At 49.1% G+C, this 24,819-nt stretch overlaps 1 protein-coding gene across 7 annotated transcripts in view; it reads right to left on the reverse strand.

The window, feature by feature from the left end:
- eya (eya transcriptional coactivator and phosphatase 2) overlaps positions 1-24,819 on the reverse strand; it is a 288,120-nt gene that overhangs the window by 103,491 nt on the left and 159,810 nt on the right. For 4 of the 7 annotated variants that reach the window (XM_069321762.1, XM_069321759.1, XM_069321760.1 and 1 more), the window contains exon 2: positions 7,034-7,125. In XM_069321762.1, the coding sequence (XP_069177863.1) occupies positions 7,034-7,125 (92 nt within the window). The remainder of the gene's footprint in view (positions 1-7,033; positions 7,126-24,819) is intronic. The other 3 variants (XM_069321765.1, XM_069321764.1, XM_069321763.1) reach the window with 1 other exon arrangement.

Genomic DNA, 24,819 nt, shown 5'->3' on the forward strand with positions numbered 1-24,819 from the left:
TTGCTAAGTAAAGGCGATTTGTTTTTTGTTTTTTTGCCATTCTTCCCTCTCTTGCCAGGAGTATACCTGCAGTTGTGAGAGTTTGGTCCACCAGGCTGTTGCTTGGAGCGGCCCGCAGGCGCCACATATCCACCACAGCCTGCTTGGTCCGGCACTTCATGCAAGAGCGTGTCTAATTTCCTCTTAAATACGTCCACTTTTGTTTTTGTAATGTTTTATATATTTTGTCGTGGGATGTTTGAAGAGCTGTGGACCTCTGATGTTCATACAGTGTTTGAACTGTACTCTCCTAATTGTGCTTGCGGGGGTTGAGCTTTGGCTCTTTGGTCCCGCCTCTCAACTGTCAATCAACTGGTGTACAGATTCCTGAGCCTACTGGGCTCTATCATATCTACATTTGAAACTGTGTATGGAGTCAGCCTCCACCACATCACTGACTAATGCATTCCATTTATTAACTGCTCTGACACTGAAAAAATTCTTTCTAATGTCTCTGTGGCTCATCTGGGTACTAAGTTTCCACCTGTGTCCCCTTGTTCGTGTCCCACCCGTGCTATATGAACTCATATTGTGTCTACGGCGCCTCTATTCTTCACTCGGTCTTTTCTGCATTTCCTACCATATCGTTTGCTCCCATTTAATGTTATTTTACTGTGTATATTTGGGACTTGGTCTTCCACTATCTTCTGTGTATATATTATGTGATTTCTCCAACGTCTCCAACCCAATCACTTGGGCTGGACGGTAGAGCGACGGTCTCGCTTCATGCAGGTCGGCGTTCAATCCCCGACCATCCAAGTGGTTGGGCACCATTCCTTTCCCCCCGTCCCATCCCAATCCTTATCCTGACCCCTTCCCAGTGCCATATAGTCGTAATGGCTTGGCGTAATGACCTGCATGAAGGCAGACCGTAGCTCTACCGTCCAGCCCAAGTGGTTAGGAACATCTTGAGGTTATCTTGAGGTGATTTCGGGGCTTAGCGTCCCCGCGGCCCGGTCCTCAACCAGGCTTCCTTTTTGTTACACACCCCCAGGAAGCAGCCCGTAACAGCTCTCTAACTCCCAGGTACCTATTTGCTGCTAGGTGAACAGGTCATCAGTGTGAAAGAAACTTTTTGCCCCGCCTCCACCGGGGATCGAACCCGGAACCTCATGACTACGAATCCGAAGCGCTGTCCACTCAGCTGTCAGGCGCCATAGGCCTGGGTGACATGCAAAAAAACATGCAAAGGTTTTTTTTTTTACTGTCCGAAGTCACTAAATAAATCATCCACATTTTTGGGACCGCGAGCAATTTTAAATCTGTAATTACACTTACAAAATATTACAGGCACCGGTTCTAAATCTGTACACGGGAATAACACCACATGAGACCTCTCTCACACACTCTCACAAGTCAAGCCTGGCCTCGGGCCGGGCTTGGGGAGTAGAAGAACTCCCAGAACCCCGTCAACCAGGTACCAGGAGGCATGGCAGGATGTGCAGAATACCCGCGTTGAAAAGCAGAGGTGCAATAAGTACTCTGAGAGAGAACTCTATCAATATCAAGGGCCCAAGACTGTTCAACCTTCTCTTACAAGGGGCATAAGTGGCCGGCCTCTCACAGTGTTCAAGGAAGAACTTGATAAAACACCTCCAAAAGATACTAGACCTACCAGACTGTGGCCTTCTGCTGTGGTGGGACTTAACTTTGTTTCTCTCTTAGTCTTTTTTCAGTCTTATCCTCTCTCCGTCCCCTTCTCCTCCTCGTGTTCCCTTACTCCCTCCTCCATTTCCTGCATGTTCCCTCCACACTCCTCTCTCCCCTCATATTCCCTCATCCTGCTCCTCTCTCCCTCATATTCCCTCACCCTACTTCTCTCTCCCCTCATATTCCCTCACCCTACTCCTCTCTCCCCTCATATTCCCTCACCCTACTCCTCTCTCCCTCATATTCCCTCACCCTACTCCTCTCTCCCCTCATATTCCCTCACCCTACTCCTCTCTCCCCTCATATTCCCTCACCCTACTCCTCTCTCCCCTCATATTCCCTCACCCTACTCCTCTCTCCCCTCATATTCCCTCACCCTACTCCTCTCTCCCCCTCATGTTTATGTTGCCTATCACACATTTATGAACAATTATTGCCAAATGTCCCCCGTCAGTGTTTTTACGAGCGAGGGGACGTGATGGGGGTGACATTCTCCTCCCCCCCCTCCTCACATGCCCCCCCACACACACCCCTCCTCCAGACCCCCCCCCCCCTTCCGTCTCTCCCCACACCAACGTGCTGCTCCTCCTATTCTCAAGGAGGGATAACAGAGGATAACAAGAGCTAGCTACGGGGATATTAAGATGAAGAAGCTCTTGATCTACACGCAGTAATCTCCTGTGTCTTGGTCACATCGCCCTCTAGTGAACACAGCTCTCGTGTGGCAATGTTGCAATGCAATGGACAAACATTGTCACATTAGCTTGGTTAGAAACTGTGTTTTGGGAGATGATGCGGGAGCTGGTTGATGATGGTTTGATGAGTTTGATCTGTCTTTATGGTTCACTTTAAGACTGCCATACTGTCTTTAGCAGTTCTCTTAATTCTTTCTTACCACCAGAGAAAGTTGCCTTATACCTTAATCAATTTATTTCAATTCCACTGACGACTGACGACCCCTAATCCCACATACCTCCCCCTACTCCACACCACCTGCCCCCCCTCCACCACCGACCTCACCACTCCCCCCTCACCACCACAACACACCACACTACTCCGTGAAGCAACACCACAATATTAACATCTCTGGTCCCCCGCACACGACGCCAGGGAGCACATCCGCTCTGCCTTGCACACTGCATTACACACACCAAAAAACGTAACATCTTTATACCAGAACGACCAATCAAAACATACTTACACTTGACTTACCATACTTCACACACACACACACACACACACACACACACACACACACACACACACACACACACACACACACACACACACACACACACACACACACTGTCCCAGATTCAAGTGTAGATACTATCAATGCCCAAAAGGCTCAGGAATCTGTACACCAGTTGATTGACAGTTGAGAGGCGGGACCAAAGAGCCAAAGCTGAATCCCCGCAAGCACAATTAGGTAAGTACAAGCGTCCATCAACACAGTGATAACATAAGTAGCGTAACACCCGCTCCAAATGCATTGTTATGATGTGTTGGTCTTCTCATAGACTTAGTACCATTGACTTAGTACCATAGACTTAGTACCATAGACTTAGTACCATAGACTTAGTACCATAGACTTAGTACCATAGACTTAGTACCATAGACTTAGTACCATAGACTTAGTACCATAGACTTAGTACCATAGACTTAGTACCATAGACTTAGTACCATTGACTTAGTACCATAGACTTAGTACCATAGACTTTCTCATAGACATAGTAATGACACGACAAGAGTCGTGTCATCTGTGGTACTTTACTGACATTTTCCCGGTGGACATAACACCTCATTGTTGGACGTGCAACATGTAATTCAGTTAATTGTAGACACGTTGGTAGCAATATTGGAACATTTGATGACGGGGAAAATATTTGTACTAGGCATCCATAAGACGGGTCTCTCTCTCTCTCTCTGTCTCTCTCTCTGTCTCTGTCTCTGTCTCTCTGTCTCTGTCTCTCTCTCTGTCTATCTCTCTGTCTCTGTCTCTCTCTCTCTCTCTCTCTCTCTCTCTCTCTCTCTCTCTCTCTCTCTCTCTCTCTCTCTCTCTCTCTCTCTCTCTCTGTCTCTGTCTCTCTGTCTAAGTCTCTGTCTAAGTCTCTGTCTAAGTCTCTGTCTCTCTCTCTGTCTCTGTCTCTGTCTCTGTCTCTGTCTCTCTGTCTCTGTCTCTGTCTCTCTCTCTCCTTCTTTGTTTCTGTTTTCCCAGATACTATCCAGATACGTATATTGCCCCATACAGATACTACTGCACCACACAGATATTAATGCCCCATACAGATACTGCCCCATACAGATACTACTGCCTCATACAGATACTACTGCCCCATACAGATACTACTGCCCCATACAGATATTACTGCCCCATACAGATACTACTGCCCCATACAGATACTACTGCCCCATATAGATATTACTGCCCCATACAGATACTACTGCCCCACACAGATACTACTGCCCCATACAGATACTGCCTCATACAGATACTACTGCCCCATACAGATACTACTGCCCCATACAGATACTACTGCCCCACACAAATACTACTCCCCACACAGATACTCCCCCCACACACAGATACTCCCCCACACACAGATACTCCCCCCACACACAGATACTCCCCCACACACAGATACTCCCCCACACACAGATACTCCCCCCACACACAGATACTCCCCCACACACAGATACTCCCCCCACACACAGATACTCCCCCACACACAGATACTCCCCCACACACAGATACTCCCTCCACACACAGATACTCCCTCCACACACAGATACTCCCTCCACACACAGATACTCCCCCACACACAGATACTCCCCCACACACAGATACTCCCCCACACACAGATACTCCCCCACACACAGATACTCCCCCACACACAGATACTCCCCACACACAGATACTCCCCCCACACACAGATACTCCCCCACACACAGATACTCCCCCACACACAGATACTCCTCCACACACAGATACTCCCTCCACACACAGATACTCCCCCACACACAGATACTCCCCCACACAGATACTCCCCCCACACAGATACTCCCCCCACACACAGATACTCCCCCCACACACAGATACTCCCCCCACACACAGATATTCCCCCACACACAGATACTCCCCCCCCACACAGATACTCCCCCCACACACAGACACTCCCCCACACACAGATACTCCCCCCACACACAGATACTCCCCCCACACACAGATACTCCCCCCACACACAGATACTCCCCCACACACAGATACTCCTCCACACACAGATACTCCCTCCACACACAGATACTCCCTCCACACACAGATACTCCCTCCACACACAGATACTCCCCCGCACTTTGCTTACCACTCTCCATAGTGCATAGTAGGTCCCTGGAAACGAGAGACCTACCAGAAATATGGAAGACTGCTAATGTAGTACCAATATACAAAAAGGGTGACAGACAAGAGGCACTAAACTACAGGCCAGTGTCCTTAACCTGTATACCATGCAAGGTGATGGAGAAGATCGTGAGAATAAACCTAGTAACACATCTGGAGAGAAGAGACTTCGTGACAACCCATCAACATAGGTTAAGGGAGGGTAAATCTTGCCTTACAGGCTTGATAGAATTCTACGATCAGGTGACAAAGATTAAGCAAGAAAGAGAAGGATGGGCGGACTGCATTTTTATGGACTGTCGGAAAGCCTTTGACACAGTACCCCATAAAAGGTTGATGCATAAGCTGGAGAAACAGGCAGGTGTAGCTGGTAGGGCGCTCCAGTGGATAACGGAGTACCTAAGCAATAGGAAGCAGAGAGTTATAGTGAGGGGTGAGACCTCAGAATGGCGTGAAGTCACCAGTGGAGTCCCACAGGGCTCTGTACTTGGACCAATCCTGCTTCTGATATACGTAAATGATCTCCCAGAGGGTATAGACTCATTCCTCTCAATGTTTGCTGACGACGCCAAAATTATGAGAAGGATTAAGACGGAAGAGGACAGCTTGAGGTTTCAAGAAGACCTGGACAAGATGAAGGAATGGTCGAACAAATGGCTGTTAGAGTTTAACCCAAGCAAATGTAATGTAATGAAGATAGGGGGTAGGAAGCAGGAGACCAGATACAAGGTATCATTTGGGAGATGAAATACTTCAAGAGTCAGAGAGAGAGAAAGACCTGGGGATTGATATCACGCCAGACCTGTCCCCTGAAGCTCATATCAAGAGGATAACATTAGCAGCATATGCCAGGTTGGCTAACATAAGAACGGCCTTTAGAAACTTGTGTAAAGAATCTTTCAGAACATTATATACCACATATGTCAGACCAATCCTGGAGTATGCGGCTCCAGCATGGAGTCCATATCTAGTCAAGCATAAGACTAAACTGGAAAAGGTTCAAAGGTTTGCCACCAGACTAGTACCTGAGCTGAGAGGTATGAGCTACGAGGAGAGACTACGGGAATTAAACCTCACTTCGTTGGAAGACAGAAGAGTTAGGGGGGCCATGATCACCACATTCAAGATTCTCAAGGGAATCAATAGGGTTGATAAAGACAGGCTATTTAACACAAGGGGACACGCACTAGGGGACACAGGTGGAAACTGAGTGCCCAAATGAGCCACAGAGATATTAGAAAGAGCTTTTTTAGTGTCAGAGTGGTTGACAAATGGAATGCATTAGAAAGTAATGTGGTGGAGGCTGACTCCATACACAGTTTCAAGTGTAGATATGATAAGAGCCCAATAGGCTCTTGAACCTGTACACCTGTTGATTGACGGTTGAGAGGCGGGACCAAAGAGCCAGAGCTCAACCCCCGCAAGCACAACTAGGTGACTACAACTAGGTGAGTACACACAGATATTCCCCTCACACACAGATACTCCCCCCCACACAGATACTCCCCCCTCACACAGATACTCCCCCCACACAGATACTCCCCCACACACAGATACTCCCCCACACACAGATACTCCCCCATACACAGATACTCCCCACACACAGATACTCCCCCACACACAGATACTCCCCCACACACAGATACTCCCCCACACACAGATACTCCCCCACACACAGATACTCCCCCACACACAGATACTCCCCCACACACAGATACTCCCCCCCACACACAGATACTCCCCCCCACACAGATACTCCCCCACACACAGATACTCCCCCCCACACACAGATACTCCCCCCCACACAGATACTCCCCCACACACAGATACTCCCCCCCACACACAGATACTCCCCCACACACAGATACTCCCCCACACACAGATACTCCCCCCCACACACAGATACTCCCCCCACACACAGATACTCCCCCACACACAGATACTAGCCTGGTAGGGTGAAGCAGGCCCCACGGGTCGAGACGGGAGACTGACCTGTCCTGCGCTGCCTCCCTGTCAGGGTCCAGGCGCTGTCTCTTCACCTATGGGAAGGAGAAATGTACGTCATTATATAGGTAGGTAGGTAGGTACGTAGGTAGGTAGGTAGGTAGGTAGATTGCTAGGTAGGTAGGTAAGTAGGTAGGTAGGTAGGTAGGTAGGTAGGTAGGTAGGTAGGTAGGTAGATAGGTAGGTAGATAGGTAGGTAGGTAGGTAGGTAGGTAGGTAGGTAGGTAGGTAGGTAGATAGGTAGGTAGATAGGTAGGTAGATAGGTAGGTAGGTAGGTAGGTAGGTAGGTAGGTAGGTAGGTAGGTAGGTAGGTAGGTAGGTAGGTAGGTAGGAAGGTAGGTAGGTAGGTAAGGTCGGTCCGTCTAATTACCACTAGCTACCACAAACTACACAAACTTCAGAAAGCTTCCTGGCAATACGTTAGTAATGAATAAATATGATATATTTACTCATTATAATGTTGGTGCTGAATGTACAACACGAAAAAACATAATTTTAATCTGAAAAAGTATCTTTTTATAAAGAAATTAGACGAAAATAAAAAGCTGGTGACGCCAAATCAAGTCGACGATCCAAGCTTCGGTTAGGTTAGGTTAGGTTTGGTTAAGTTAGGTTAGGTTAGGTTAGGTTAGGTTAGGTTAGGATAGGTTAGGATAGGTTAGGTCAGCCTAACTTAATATATCATATTTATTCATTACTAACGTATTGCCAGGAAGCTTTCTGAAGTTTGTGTAGTTTGTGGTAGCTTGTGGTAATTAGACGGACCCGGTAAGGTAGGTAGACAAGCAGGCAGGCACACTAACAACCAGGTGGATACTTATGTCTAGGGTATTGTGGAACATTTAGACTCTTAGCAAAGCAAAAATATCTTAACGTAGTCCACATATAAACCGCAGTCAAATCACCCTATTGAGAAAGGAAGCAAACTATCAGGGGAAAGCACCAAACCATTACAACTATATAAGTACTGGAAAGGGAAGGGGGGGGGGGGATTAGGATAAGAATTTGGGATGGGACGGGGGAAAGGAATGGTGTACCCAACCACTTTGACGGTCGGGGATTGAATGCCGACCTGCATGAAGCGAAACCGTCGCTCTACCGTCCAGGCTAAGTTGTGGTCTTAATGACCTCTCAAGAAGGTCATTAAGAAGGTCTCAAGAAGGTCAGCTATTAAGAAGCTTAATAATGTGATGGAAATAATGGATCTTTCATAGTTATAGGGAGCCGGTCGGCCGAGCGGACAGCACGCTGGACTTGTGATCCTGTGGTCCCGGGTTCGATCCCGGGCGCCGGCGAAAAACAATGGGCAGAGTTTCTTTCACCCTATGCCCCTGTTACCTAGCAGTAAAATAGGTACCTGGGTGTTAGTCAGCTGTCACGGGCTGCTTCCTGGGGGTGGAGGCCTGGTCGAGGACCGGGCCGCGGGTACACTAAAGCCCCGAAATCATTTCAAGATAACTTCAAGATAACCTCAAGATTTCCTTGCATAATGCACAGATAATGTTTAATGTTGCTCTGTTGCATTGTAGGTTAGTGTTAGTGTGTGTACTCGCCTAGGTGTGCTTTGGCTCTTTAGTCCCGCCTTGCTTGTGTATGTGTACGTGTGAGAGATGAGAGAAGTGAGGGAGGGAGGGAGAGAGAGAGAGGGAGAGGGAGAGAGAGAGAGAGAGAGAGAGAGAGAGAGAGAGAGAGAGAGAGAGAGAGAGAGAGAGAGAGAGAGAGAGAGAGAGAGAGAGAAGAAGAGAGAGAGAGAGAGAGAGAGAGAGAGAGAGAGAGAGAGAGAGAGAGAGAGAGAGAGAGAGAGCAGCAGCAGTAGACAACTACTCATCTCCCGTAACTTGCTAATTCACGCTGCATCAATTAGTCATTCACGAGCCACTAATGAATAAGCAGAGATAAGAGTAAGAGTGAGAGTGAGAGCCCCCCCCCCTCCAATCCTCCCTTCCCCCCCCTAGTACCGAGGGGGGGACGGCCCCCCCCCTCCCTAGTCCCTAAACCTAATTATTACTCTCAAAGTTTTCCATAAAACACCTTCTTCATTATTATTACCACCACCATGACTTTAATAATTAATATTTTAATTATAATATTTATATCATTATCTATCACACTTATAATTAGTAAATTTGACTTTAAAATTTATTTATATTATTGAAAACGTATTTAGTCAATGGCAACTCGTCCTCTGGGAGGAAGTGTATTGTGTATTGTGCTGATTAGGGTTACTGAGAGGAATGTTCTCTCACCTCTACTACTGAGAAAAGAGAGTCTCCTCTCACCTCTACTACTGAGAGAAGAGTCTCCTCTCACCTCTACTACTGAGAGAAGAGTCTCCTCTCACCTCTACTACTGAGAGAAGAGTCTCCTCTCACCTCTACTACTGAGAGAAGAGAGTCTCCTCTCACCTCTACTACTGAGAGAAGAGAGTCTCCTCTCACCTCTACTACTGAGAGAAGAGAGTCTCCTCTCACCTCTACTACTGAGAGAAGAGTCTCCTCTCACCTCTACTACTGAGAGAAGAGAGTCTCCTCTCACCTCTACTACTGAGAGAAGAGAGTCTCCTCTCACCTCTACTACTGAGAGAAGAGTCTCCTCTCACCTCTACTACTGAGAGAAGAGAGTCTCCTCTCACCTCTACTACTGAGAGAAGAGAGTCTCCTCTCACCTCTACTACTGAGAGAAGAGAGTCTCCTCTCACCTCTACTACTGAGAGAAGAGAGAGAGAGAAGTTCCCACTTACAGACACATGACCCTCAGTAATAACTCTTCTGTATGAAAGATGCTTTACCACTGCGCCACGGAGATGTAAATTGTTGTACAGATTCCTGAGAGACAGCGTTGCATACGGCGTTGATGTGATTCTGTTTACATGTACCCCCAGGAGATAGGTTTGGTATATTATGTCTACTCGCTAATCCATACTCGCCAGAATTTTGGCCATTCGGTTATGTCTTCTGCAGGGGGGGTGGGGGTGGAAGTTCTATTCCTCTGATCAGTTTTACTTATAGTTCAAACCTGGTCAGGGGCCAGGTTTTTGACTCGTGAGAGCTTGGTCCAACAGACTGTTGCTTGGAGCGACCCGCAGGCCCAGTGATGTGTGCAGATTTGCAACCAATCCGTCTAATATTTTCCAAATGATTATTGTGATTTTTTTCAGTCAAAGAGTACAAAAAATGGTTTACGCCCAAAGTCAAAGAGTGGGTTGAAACCGGAAGTCAAAGAGTGGGTTGACGCCGGAAGTCAAAGAGTGGGTTGACGCCGGAAGTCAAAGAGTGGGTTGACGCCGGAAGTCAAAGAGTGGGTTGACGCCGGAAGTCAAAGAGTGGGTTGACGCCGGAAGTCAAAGAGTGGGTTGACGCCGGAAGTCAAAGAGTGGGTTGACGCTCGAAGTCAAAGAGTGGGTTGACGCCGGAAGTCAAAGAGTGGGTTGACGCTCGAAGTCAAAGAGTGGGTTGACGCCGGAAGTCAAAGAGTGGGTTGACGCCGGAAGTCAAAGAGTGGGTTGACGCCGGAAGTCAAAGAGTGGGTTGACGCCCAAAGTCAAAGAGTGGGTTGACGCTCGAAGTCAAAGAGTGGGTTGACGCCGGAAGTCAAAGAGTGGGTTGACGCCGGAAGTCAAAGAGTGGGTTGACGCCCGAAGTCAAAGAATGGGTTGACGCCGGAAGTCAAAGAGTGGGTTGACGCCCGAAGTCAAAGAGTGGGTTGACGTCCGAAGTCAAAGAGTGGATTGACGTCCGAAGTCAAAGAGTGGGTTGACGTCCGAAGTCAAAGAGTGGGTTGACGCCGGAAGTCAAAGAGTGGGTTGACGTCCGAAGTCAAAGAGTGGGTTGACGCCGGAAGTCAAAGAGTGGGTTGACGTCCGAAGTCAAACAGATCCCCAGTGAGGCGTTGAACAGCTGACCCCTCACAACAATTATACTGTTTACCAACGACTCGCGATGAAGGAGACCAAGTAGTAGAGGCCGTCGTCACCAGCGGGGCCCCTGGGAGCATCGCGGGACCCCTGGGAGCATCGCGGGACCCCTGGGAGCATCGCGGGACCCCTGGGAGCATCGCGGGACCCCTGGGAGCATCGCGGGTCCCCTGGGAGCATCGCGGGACCCCTGGGAGCATCGCGGGACCCCTGGGAGCATCGCGGGACCCCTGGGAGCATCGCGGGACCCCTGGGAGCATCGCGGGACCCCTGGGAGCATCGCGGGTCCCCTGGGAGCATCGTGGGGCCCGTGTACAGGTGAGAAAGCCAGTTAAATGGTCCAACACGCCGCTGCCGTAGGGGAGTAGAGACAGGGAGGGAGGGAGTGAGGAGCCCATTCACACACACTCAAACACCAACCACACACACACACCAACCACACCCTCACCAGTGTGGTTGGCGTGTGTGTACTCCAACACATCCTCCTGGAATGACAGTACAGGTGGGAAGTACCAACATGTAGTGACGTACCGCCAGTAGACCACTTTTTGGTACTATTAATTTTAAAGCTTAAAACCACACTTAAATATAAAGTAGGAGGTCAGGGAGGCACCAGGCAGGTCAGGGAGGCACCAGACAGGTCAGGGGGGCACCAGGCAGGTCAGGGGGGCACCAGACAGGTCAGGGAGGCACCAGGCAGGTCAGGGAGGCACCAGACAGGTCAGGGAGGCACCAGGCAGGTCAGGGAGGCACCAGGCAGGTCAGGGAGGCACCAGACAGGTCAGGGAGGCACCAGACAGGTCAGGGAGGCACCAGACAGGTCAGGGAGGCACCAGACAGGTCAGGGAGGCACCAGGCAGGTCAGGGAGGCACCAGACAGGTCAGGGAGGCACCAGGCAGGTCAGGGAGGCACCAGACAGGTCAGGGAGGCACCAGGCAGGTCAGGGAGGCACCAGACAGGTCAGGGAGGCACCAGGCAGGTCAGGGAGGCACCAGGCAGGTCAGGGAGGCACCAGACAGGTCAGGGAGGCACCAGGCAGGTCAGGGAGGCACTAGACAGGTCAGGGAGGCACCAGGCAGGTCAGGGAGCCACAATAACAGGTGTGAGGACTCCCCCACCTACCTCTCCTGTGATGATTAATGGGAAGGGAGATTAATGGTGCGCCCCCCTCACTCCTGACTCCCCCCCCCCCACCCTATATAAACTCATCCAAGAACGTCCCTTCCCCTCCTCTTCCAGCACCTCTCTCCCCCCTTCTGTCTCTTCCAGTACCTCCCTCCTCCTCCTCTTCCAGCGCCTCCCTTCCCCCCCCCCCTTTCCACTCAGGAGCAGCGATGGTTCACATACTCATGAAGACAATAGGTGGAAACAACACGAGGAGAACAACACGCTGACTGGTCAATAATTTATCTAGAGTCGAAACAAGTAGATCATTACTACCCATTGATCACAGACACGGGTGGTGGGCTTACAGTTTGATCCGTCAAGCTGTTGTTGGTTCCGGGGATCAACATCCCCAGCGGCCCGATCTCTGACCAGGTCTCCTGGTTGGACGCAGCTGCTCGCAATCTGACGTATGTATCACAGCCTGGTTGATCAGATATCCTTTAGGAGGTGTTTATCCAGCCCGTCCTTAGGTTTCCCAACGTAAAGAAAGCGTTGCACTAAAGTGCCCTTATCCTAACTTACCAGAGGACCCAAAACAGAAAACGGGACAGTACGTCACTTTTGCCAGCCGCTTCCATTTTCTAGTACGACGATTTTTGGCCTTATGTAGAGTATACGTCAAAATACAACGTTCTATTAGCATAGGTTGCTTTATTAAGTACTCTTTTGAACTACCGCGAGAGGACGGCCTAAAGTAACAAGAAGAACTTAACCGACCTACTGCCCCGTTTTCTGTTTTGGGTCCTCTGGTAGGATAGGATAAGGGCACTTTAGTACGACACTTTCTAAGACTACGGCTTCATATGAAGATAAAAGCCCTGGGAGAACAGAAACTGAAGGAGGACGACCCACCTTGAGGGGATTTCAGGCCTTAGCGACCCGACTTAGCGCGCTTCTCCCATCAAGGAGAAGTGCAAGGGGACTTAGACGCCACAGTTACTAGACGAACAAACACTCAACTGGGGAGAAGACCCCGTCCATCCACACAACTCCAGCTGCTGGTACTGGTACTGTCTCCAAAGAGCCTCAACTTACGGGCTATTCATGCCCGTGCCACCTTCTGGATGGCTTAATCTTTATTAATCAATCAATCAAACTGGAGAACTTTCTGCTGCAGTTACAGGATCAACCCGACTGTGATGGCTATGTGGGCCTTCGGACTACGAGGACAGACAAGCACTAGGGAAAGCTAGACTGCGGGAATAATGAAACTCGAAATCCTCAACAGGTAATCCAACCGACAACACTTAATTACTTACACTTACCCAGACTAAGGCGCGTCTGGGATAATCCCGGACGTAGGTTCGAACCCTCATCACGGCCCTTGTGGCTTTGTTCGACAACACTTAAGTGTTTCAGCTAGGCCTTGACACACCTAGATAGGCCTTGACACACCTAGATAGGCCTTGACACACCTAGATAGGCCTTGACGCACCTAGATAGGCCTTGACACACCTAGATAGGCCTTGACACACCTAGATAGGCCTAGTTTAGCAACGGACTGCGTTACTTATTCTCAATATCGGTTAGGCCTAAAAATATAAAGCAAAAGTTGACTGCAACATTACACGCACGTTAAAGACAAAAATAACAACGTATGCCTTGCAAAGTCTCATTAAACTGCAACGTCAGAATCTTCACTTCAATAGGTTTCAATGTGCATTAAAAATAATAATTCAATTTGCAACCAAAGTTCTCTTAGTTTACATTTAATATCAAACTCGGATTAAATTTCCACACAAATATCGGTTTAAACATTCACTAAAAGGCCTGAATAAACTCGATCTCAAAAGTTCATCGAAATTTCACTCAAAAAGTCTAATTAAATTGGCCACCGGGAATTATCGGTCGTGGACTTCTCATTAATATTAATTGGAACGACCCAATTATCGCCAAATTTCTTCCTGGGATCGTATTTCGCGTAATTGACAAACGGGTGTTGCATATACAAGTTTACAAGCAGTGTTCACTTAAATGTTACTGGATCTTAATGGAGTTTCCTGCGGGGCTATTATGACTGTACTTTGTGTGTTTGTCTGTCTGTGTCTGCCTCTGTCTGTCTGTGTCTGCCTCCCTCTCTGTCTGTGTCTGTCTGCCCCTCTGTTTGTATCTGCCTACCTCTGTGTCTGTCTGCCTCTCTGCCTCTGTGTCTGTATCTGCCTCTCTGCTAGTGTCTGTCTGCCTCTCTGCCTGAGACAGGCAGTCCGTTGGTCGCGGGTCTAAGTCACCTGAAAGCTTCAGATGATTTTCTCATCGATATATATATATCACGATACTGTGATATCTCTGTGTAAATTATATCATTGCTATAACCTATGCTTATAGCCACTATTTCTACCACGACTACTACGGCTATTTATACTACTATTATTACTATTAATACCACTGTGAAAATCCCTGGGAGCCATGATGAGGATTCGAATCTATGGTCAAAAGTCGAGGTCAGGCTCGACCTGTGATAACTTAGTCCAACAGGCTGTTGCTTGGATCGGCCCGCAGGTCCAAATGTCCACCACAGCCTGCTTGGCCCGACACTTCTTGCATTAACTTACTTAAGCGCCTCTTGAATACATCCACCCTTTGTTCCAGCAATATTTCTAATGCTTACTGGGAGAGAGTTGAACAGCTGTGGACCTCTGATGTTCAGACAGTTCTCTGATTGTGCCTATGGCATCTCTACTCATCATTAGTTCTATTCTGCATTTCCTTCCGTACCTTTCGCTCCAGTACGTTGTTATTCTGCTGTGGAAATTTGGGACCTGGCCCTCCAGTATCTTCCATGTATATATTATTTGATACCTTCTTCGTCTCCTTTCCAGAGAGTACAGGGAGAGAGTAGGGAGCCGGTCGGCCGAGCGGACAGCACGCTGGACTTGTGATCCTGTGGTCCTGGGTTCGATCCCGGGCGCCGGCGAGAAACAATGGGCAGAGTTTCTTTCACCCTATGCCCCTGTTACCTAGCAGTAAAATAGGTACCTGGGATGTTAGTCAGCTGTCACGGGCTACTTCCTGGGGGTGGAGGCCTGGTCAAGGACCGGGCCGCGGGGACACTAAAAAGCCCCGAAATCATCTCAAGATAACCTCAAGAAATCATCTCAAGAAGATACATTTTAAAAGCTTTGAGACGGTCCCAGAAATTTAGATACCTGGTTGATGGGGTTCTGGGAGTTCTTCTACTTCGCAAGCCCGGCCCGAGGCCAGGCTTGACTTGTGAGAGCTTGGTCCATCAGGCTGTTGCTTGGAGCGGCCCGCAGATGTTTTAGAGCGTCTGTGCGTGCCGTATATGTTCTCTGTATTCCCTCTAATTCAGAGGGAATACAGGAACATACACAGGGTAGCCGGTATATCGTGAGATAACATATACTATACAACATATGTTGACCAGACCACACACTAGAAAGTGAAGGGACGACGACGTTTTACAATCGAATTGAGAACGTTTCGGTCCAGGACGGACCGAAACGTTGTCCTCCCTTCACTTTATAGTGTGTGGTCTGGTCTACATACTTCAGACTCGTTATTGTGACTCCTCGTCTGTATACTACATATAGTATACTACTCGTATACTACGTATTCTCCGCTGATTTACGAGACAAGGCGCTGCATGGGGGAGGGGAGTGGGGGAGATGGGGACTAATGAGGTGGTTGCATCGTTACGAGTGTTTTGGTCACTGAGTGACGGCTCGGCGTCCCCATATTTAAGTCTTACTTTTAATGCCATAATTTCACAGGATTATGTTGTAGCAGCTGCTGAGTTCTAGGTCACGAGGGGAGAAGTGTGGCGCTGCTGCTGCTGGCGAGTGTATGTATAGTATGTATACATGCATGCATACATATATGTATATACATGCTATATGCCTATATACAATAAGAGTCCTAGTCGTACTACTGGCTTAATGCTTTATTCTAAAGATGAGAATTCGTGGTTCTACCAACCAGACCATGGACGCTAACAGGAACGATCTCATGAAGCAACTAGTTGGTAAACTGGTAAATGTACAGGTTCCTGAGCCTACTGAGCTCTATCATATCTACACTTGAAACTGTGTATGGAGTCAGCCTCCACCACATCACTGCCTAATGCATTCCATCTGTTAACTACTCTGACACTGAAAAAGTTCTTTCTAACGTCCCTGTGGCTCATTTGGGTACTAAGTTTCCACCTGTGTCACCTTGTTCGTGTACCACCCGTGTTAAACAGTTTGTCTTTATCTACCCTGTCAATTCCTCCGAAAATTTTATAGGTGGGGATCATGTCTTGTTTTATCCTTCTGTCTTCCTTCCTTCACACACACACACACACACACACACACCTGGTAGCCTGGTGAATAGTGCGCAGGACTCGCAATTCTGTGACGCGGGTTCGATTCCCGCACCAGGCTGAAACAAATGGGCAAAGTTTCTTTCACCCTGAATGCCCCTGTTACCTAGCAGTAAATAGGTACCTGGGAGTTAGTCAGCTGTCGCGGACTGCTTCCTGGGATGTGTGTGTGGTGTGGGGGAAAAAAAAGTAGTTAGTAAACAGTTGATTGACAGTTGAGAGGCGGGCCGAAAGAGCAAAGCTCAACCCCCGCAAACACAACTAGGTGAATACAACTAGATGAATACACATACACACACATCCCCAGGAAGCAGCACGTAGCAGTTGTCTAACTCCCAGGTACCTATTTACTGCTAGGTGAACCGTTGCATCAGAGTGAAATAAACTGCCCATTTGTTTCCGCCTTCGCCGGGGATCAATCCCCGGACCCTAGAACTACGAATCCCGAGCGCTGTTCACTCAGCCGTCAGGCCCCCAACGTTGGCCAACTTTCCTTGTCACCTCTTGACAGCGTCTGTCATTTGGGGGAGATTCTTGAACCACCCTCAAGTGGTTCTCCAGCGGGCGCTTAACGCTCTTTTTCCATATTCTTAAACAGATCTCGAGGTGTACTCATCTACAGCCACTCATGAGTGCCACTTAAGGTCGGTCCTGGAGTGCCACTCCTTCGTCCTCCTTGATGGCGTCCGTGGAGAGTGGCCGACCAGGGTCCGGGTGAGGGGGGGGGGGGTGAGGGAGGGGTGAGGTAAGTGAGGGGAGAGATGAGGGGAGGGCGGAGAAGCAGCAAGTGGCAATGAGGATGTAAATGGACAGGTAACCGCGTGCCACTCAACCAACCCCCCCCCCCTTCCCCTCCCCTCCCCTCAACCCCTTCCTTCCTTCCTCCCCTCCCCTCCTTACCCTCACCCCCCCTACCCTCCACTTCCCCTTACCTTAAGCACACGGGGCTGGAGGTGTGATGCCGTGGCAGAGTGGGCGACGTGATCTAGATACACGCAATATACGCCTGGCTTAACGGTACCGCCGCCGGATAACGATCGACTGGGAACCATCCGCTAGGGGGGGGGGTCAAAGAGATCACAAACGATGTACCTGTTAACCTTTTGTTGGTTCCAGGAATCAATGTCACCGCGGCCCGGTCATATATCCTTGTTAGTGGTCTGTTCAACCAGGATATTCAATGCCGCTGCTCGCAATCTGTCATAGGAATCACAGTCTGTTTGATCAGGTATTCAGTATCAGGAATAGAACACGAAACAATGGATATAAATTGGATAAGTTTAGATTCAGGAAAGACCTGGGTAAATACTGGTTCAGTAACAGGGTTGTTGATTTGTAGAACCAATTAACGCATTACATAATAGAAGTAGGATCCCTTGATTGTTTCAAGCGTAGGTTAAACATATATATGAGTTTTGATGGATATAAATAGGAGGTGTCTCGTATGGGGCGATAAGCCTTCTGCAGTTATTTTCATTCTTATGTTCTTATGTATGTACACAGTCCTCTCTTGACATGCCATCACTTAACATGTCAGAACTTTGAGCAGCTGTCTGAGCCAAAGTACTAATATGTAGTGATGGTACTTTAATGTTCACCAGGCCACGCCCCCTTGTTGTCCCTAACACAACAACAGCACGTGACGTCACCAGGCCACGCCCCCTTGTTGTCCCTAACACAACAATAGCACGTGACGTCACCAGGCCACACCCCCTTGTTGTCCCTAACACAACAACAGCACGTGACGTCACCAGGCCACGCCCCCTTGTTGTCCCTAACACAACAACAGCACGTGACGTCACCAGGCCACGCCCCCTTGTTGTCCCTAACACAACAACAGCACGTGACGTCACCAGGCCACGCCCCCTTGTTGTCCCTAACACAACAACAGCACGTGACGTCACCAGGCCACGCCCCCTTGTTGTCCCTAACACAACAACAGCACGTGACGTCACCAGGCCACGCCCCCTTGTTGTCCCAGGCACAACAATAACACGTGACGTCACCAGGCCACGCCCCCTTGGTGTCAACAATAACACGTGACGTCACCAGGTCACGCCCCCTAGGTGTCAACAATAACACGTGACGTCACCAGATCACCACCACCCTCCCTGTAGTGGTCAATAATGATCTAACAACTGTGGGAGGCAGGAGCGTCCTGCTTTTCATCCCTTGTCCCCATCTGTATTCACCTAATTGTGCTTGCGGGGGTTGAGCTCTGCTCTTTCGGCCCGCCTCTCAACTGTCAATCAACTGTTACTAACTACTTTTTTCCCCACACCACAAACACACACCCCAGGAAGCAGCCCGTGACAGCTGACTAACACCCAGGTACCTATTTACTGCTAGGTAATAGGGGCATCTGGGTGAAAGATACTCTGCCCTTTGTTTCTTTCGGCGCCGGGAATCGAACCCGGGGATTACGCGTCCAGCGTGTTGTCCAGTCAGCCACCGGCCCCTGCTGGTGGCTGGGCTGTGTCAGGGAGGCTGCGGAGGACCTAAGAAAAAGATCGAGAAATCTCAGGGATAGTAGAGGAGGAAGAGTTAGAAGTTCACGAAAAGTGGGAATAGGGTGAGGGGGATAGTGGGCAAGAGTTGAGGGGGAGGTGGTGGAGATTGAGGGGGAGGTGGTGGAGGTTGAGGGGGAGGTGGTGGAGGTTGAGGGGGAGGTGGTGGAGGTTGACAGGGAGGTGGTGGAGATTGAGGGGGAGGTGGTGGAGGTTGAGGGGGAGGTGGTGGAGGTTGAGGGGGAGGTGGTGGAGGTTGACAGGGAGGTGGTGGAGATTGAGGGGGAGGTGGTGGAGGTTGAGGGGGAGGTGGTGGAGGTTGAGGGGGAGGTGGTGGAGGTTGACAGGGAGGTGGTGGAGATTGAGGGGGAGGTGGTGGAGGTTGAGGGGGAGGCGGTGGAGGTTGACAGGGAGGTGGTGGAGATTGAGGGGGAGGTGGTGGAGGTTGAGGGGGAGGCGGGGGTTGGGAGGTAGGCAGTTGGACAGTTGAAGCACTGTGTTCCCCCTGATGAAGAATGTTGATATGCAGGAGGATGGGCCAAGGACTGACCCTCCTACCATGTGGGTGCTGGTCTGGGCTCCCTCAGGGCTCCCTCAGGGCTCTCTCAGGGGCTCCTTAGAGCTCTCTCTCAGGGCTCTACTAGGACTTCCATAAATCTTATTTGACTAGCTGGTGGCCCTCTTAATGATTCCCACGAGACCTCTTTAGAGCACACCGTCGCTCTCTAAGGGCTTAATTTAGACTCAAGAATGTCTTCCTCTAAGGAATGCCTTAAGGATGTGTCAGAGCTTCCTCTTGGATCTCCCCCCATTCCTCCCCCAGGCCCATGGTCGGGTCAGCCAGGCTGTTACTCGCTGCTCCTCGCAGTCTGACGTGTGAATCACAACATTTAGAGCCATGAAACCCAGTCATGGCTCTGCCTGCCAGGCGGCGGCTGGAGGCGCCTTAGTGGGTTTAAGATCACGAACCGATGAGCACTCCAAGACACGTGGCTGAGGTTGTCTTGTGCCATATGTATCATGTGTCCAGTTATGTGTCGGCAGTAAAGGTTATAATGTTTAGGGTGGTTTGTTAATATGTAGTTTATCTGGAGATAAGATCATAACTGACAGAGAAGGGGGGGGGGTTGTGTACGACACAGCCCCCCCCACTAAACCACAGGCAGCAGCAACACCTGTTGCTCATCTTCCACTTGCAAACATAACAAAGACACTAATAACTTTACACAAACATAACAAAGACAGCAACAACTTTACACAAACATAACAAAGACAGCAACAACTTTACACAAACACCAAATTAAGCCAAATCCCCCTCTCCCCAACCACTTCGACTGGACGGTAGAGCGACGGTCTCGCATCATGCAGGCCGGTGTTCAATCCTCGACCGTCCAAGTCGTTGGGCACCATTCCTCCCCCCCCCCGTCCCATCCCATCCCAAATCCTTATCCTGACCCCTTCCAAGGGCTATATAGTCGTAATGGCTTTGCGCTTTCCTCTGATAGTTCCCCCCCCCCTACAGTGGCATCACTTCTACACATTGATATCGTGTATGTTATCTTCTGTTATCTCTGTGTCTGGGTATAACTGCCGCCTCTCCTCCCTCTCCTAAAGAGAGACATAGCAGTAGACTGCTATGTCACCAGGATAATTTTCTTCGTATTACCACAAGCAATGTTACCTCTGGAATTGTTGTACATAACTGGAACATGCCTGATGGGGTTCTGGAGGTTCTTCTAGTCCCCAAGCCCGGCCAGGACCAGATTTAATTTGTGCAAACTTGGTCCAACAGACTGTTGCTTGGAGCGACCCGCAGGCCCACATATTCAATACAACCTGTTTGGTCAGGCGCTTCTTATCAGAACTTATCTAAGTTCCTCTTGAAGACTTCTACCTTTCTCAGACAATATCTCTAAAGCTTGCTAGCAGAGTATTGAACAGCCGTGTACCTCTAATGTTCAGTGTTCTTCGATTGTGCCTATGGCACCTGTACTCTTCACTGGTTCTAGTCTGCATTCCCTTCCGTATCTTTAGCTCCAGTATGTTATTCTACTGTGCAAATTTGGGACCTGGGGCCAGATTCACGAAGCAGTTACGCAGGTACTTACGAACGTGTACATCTTTCCTCAATCTTTGACGGCTTTGGTTACATTTATTAAACAGTTTACACACATGAAAACATGCCGAACAACTGTTGTTATTGTTATAAACAGCCTCCTGGTGCTTCCGAGCTCATTAACTGTTTAATAATTGTAAACAAAGCCGTCAAAGAATGAGAAAAGATGTACAGGTTCGTCAGTACTTGCGTAACTGCTTCGTGAATCTGACCCCTGGCCCTCCAGTATCTTCTATGTACCATAAATATTATTTGATGCTGCTCTCGTCTCCTTTCCAGAGAGTATATTTTGAGAGCTTTGAGATTGTTCCAAAAATTTTGGAGTTTTATCGTGTCTATTCATGCTGTAATGTTCTTTGTATTCCCTCTATTTCCCAAGTCTCACCTGCTTTGAAAGGAGAAGTGAATACCGCGTAATATTCAAAATGGAACAGCACCAGTGATTGAAATATTATTAGCATTGCTGTGGGGTCTCTGGATTTGAACGTTCTCATAATGCATCCTATCATTCTCTTGGCTGCTTCTACATTTGCTCGGTTATGTTCACTAATTGTCAGGTCGTCAGGCATAATAATTCCCTGAACTTTTACACGTTCTTTTCCTGTATGAGTAGATGTGATTGTGTCCTGTACCCTGTGTTTCGTTAAACTTTCTCGTTTACACCATACATAAGTACCTGGATCTTATCATCTTTAAACATCATTTTATTTTCCGTTGCCCAAGCGAAGACTTTATTAATATTGGGTTGTAGTTTTTCAGTGGCTTCTACAGAGGGAATTTTCACGCTGATTTTAGTATCATCTGTAAAGGATGACATCAAGCTGTGACTAGTATTTTGATCTATATCCGAGATATAGATATCTCGGATATTTGAGCAGTGGTGCAAGGACTGTGCCCTGGGGTATAGAACTTTTCACTGCATTTAAGCTTGATCTTATTTGATTGACTGTTACTCTGATTGACTGTATTCTGATTGACAAAGTTGAAAATCCAATGCCCCATTTTACCCGTCATTCCTACTGATCTCATTTCATGGGCTATCACTCAATGGTCACACTCATCGAAAGTCTTTACAATGTCTGTGTACACAAAATCTACATTTTTGTTTTTTCTCATAATGCTTCTGTGATTTTGTCATAGTGGTTGAGTCACTGTGAGAGACAGGATCTTCCCGCTCTAGATCCATGTTGACCGGCGTTCTGAAGTTCATTTCTGAAACAGTTTCACGTTCTGAAACTGGACAACACCCTCTGTCACCGCCTGAAAAGGGCGTAGGGAAGTGGGGTGGTGTACCCGCCCAGACCCCACCCCCCCGGGAGGGTGGGGTTAGTATCGGACCCCCTGGGGAGGTGTGGCGCCACCACCGGGAGGGTGGAATTAATGTGGGTCCTGTTGATGTGTAGGTCCACCCTCGATTGATTGATTGATGAAGATTAAGCCACCACAAGAGGTGGCATGGGCATGAATAGCCCGCAGGTGGTAGATGTTTGGTCGTGTAACACCATGAAAGTGTCTCTGTGCCCTCGGCGACCCCAGAACATCCCCAGCTACTTGGAACCAAAAGTTGTAAGTAGCACGGGCTATGGCGAGCCCGTAGTGAACTTACCTGACACAGGAGCGGGGCTGTAACTGGGTGACACCATGCCCGATTGATGAAGATTAAGCCACCCAAGAGGTGGCACGGGCATGAATAGCCCGTAAACACCACCCCGGGAAGGTGGGGTTAGTTTCAGACCCCCTGGTGATCCTCACCGCTCCTGTGCCAGGTAAGTCCACTACGGGCTCACCATAGCCCGTGCTACTTGCCCCGCTCCTGTGCCAGGTAAGTTACGGGCTCACCATAGCCCGTGCTACTTGCCCCGCTCCTGTGCCAGGTAAGTTACGGGCTCACCACAGCCCGTGCTACTTGCCCAGCTCCTGTGCCAGGTAAGTTACGGGCTCACCACAGCCCGTGCTACTTGCCCCGCTCCTGTGCCAGGTAAGTTACGGGCTCACCATAGCCCGTGCTACTTGCCCCGCTCCTGTGCCAGGTAAGTTACGGGCTCACCATAGCCCGTGCTACTTGCCCCGCTCCTGTGCCAGGTAAGTTACGGGCTCACCATAGCCCGTGCTACTTGGAACTTGTTCCGAGTAGCTGAATCTATAACAACAACAACCCCGGGAGCCGGTCGGCCGAGCGGACAGCACGCGGGACTTGTGATCCTGTGGTCCTGGGTTCGATCCCAGGCACCGGCGAGAAACAATGGGCAGAGTTTCTTTCACCCTATGCCCCTGTTACCTAGCAGTAAAATAGGTACCTGGGTGTTAGTCAGCTGTCACGGACTGCTTCCTGGGGGTGGAGGCCCCGAAATCATCTCAAGATAACCCCCTGGGTTGGTGAGGGGCTCCCCCCCCCCGGGACACCATTGGAAGCTATCTTGCGTATCTGAAGAAATCCTTAATTTCTTTCTAATCAAGAAAACTTAGAGCGTGAGTGTTAGTAAAAGAAAAGAGGGAGGGGAAGGTGAAGGAAGAAGAGGAAGGTGGGACTACATAGGATGACTTTCCACTCTTTGGCAGTTCTCCTGTTTCCAGTGCGCGTGCGGACTGGAAACTGAAGGCGCGTGTGGGTGTCTGTGTGGGGGGGGAGGTCTGGGGCTAGATTCACGAAGCAGTTACGCAAACACTTATGAACCTGTACATCTTTTCTCAATCTTTGGCGGCTTTGTTTACAATTATTAAACAGTTAATGAGCTCGGAAGCACCAGGAGGCTGTTTATAACAATAATAACAGTTGATTGGCAAGTTTTCATGCTTGTAAACTGTTTAATAAATATAACCAAAGCCGTCAAAGATTGAGGAAAGATGTACACGTTCGTAAGTACTTGCGTAACTGCTTCGTGAATCTGGCCCCAGGTGTCTTCAAGCGACGTGATTGGCGGCAGTGTTGCAGCCAAACAAAAAGCCTCGTCAAAACAGCGGCCAGGCAGGCAATTTACAACAAAAGTTCTACAGTTTACCTATGGTCTACCTCGAGGCGTGGCGCGCTCCCCAGCCTGAGGCCAGGCATCTCGGCTGATAACGTGGGATAACAAACCTCCAAAAAGAAATCTCCGTTGCGGGTCATAATAGACAGACTTCCCTCCAGAGCCAGCAAGCACACAACCTCTCCGTGAACCAACTTTGTTTAGTTGTTACAACGTAAGACATAACGCTGGGGTAACGTTGTACGTCGGTCTGGGAGCGCTTAGAGATCAGCTGCTGCAGGAGCAGCTGCCCCAAGAGCAGCTAAAGACGCAGCCTTCAACACCACCGCTGCCCGAAGGCGAAGATGCCCGCGCAACACAGTCGAGGCGCCGCCATCTTGCGTCAACACAACCACAACAAACACTTCCCACAACACAAAAGATTAAAGATACAAATGTACACGACAGTAATACGACTAATCTCATGCATTTTGCTTTTGTGAAGAAAGGCGACGCATTTGTTTGTGTAAGGTCTGGGCGACCCACATGGCAGTGGTCGCTTGGCTGCTAAGTTCAGGGAAGATTACGTGCTTAAGACAGGAGATGAGGGCCGGGAATTGTAGGCTATTGTTGTTAGTAACATGTATGTGTGTGTTTACTATTTCTATTTAATGTTTGTGGCTACAAGACCGATCTATTAGCTCTTGGACCCCGCCGTTTGGTTGAATAATTTGCTGACAATTTTGACAGCGTGTGCG

Source organism: Procambarus clarkii, chromosome 10 (genome assembly GCF_040958095.1).
Source record: "Procambarus clarkii isolate CNS0578487 chromosome 10, FALCON_Pclarkii_2.0, whole genome shotgun sequence".
Taxonomy (NCBI): Eukaryota; Metazoa; Arthropoda; class Malacostraca; order Decapoda; family Cambaridae; genus Procambarus; species Procambarus clarkii.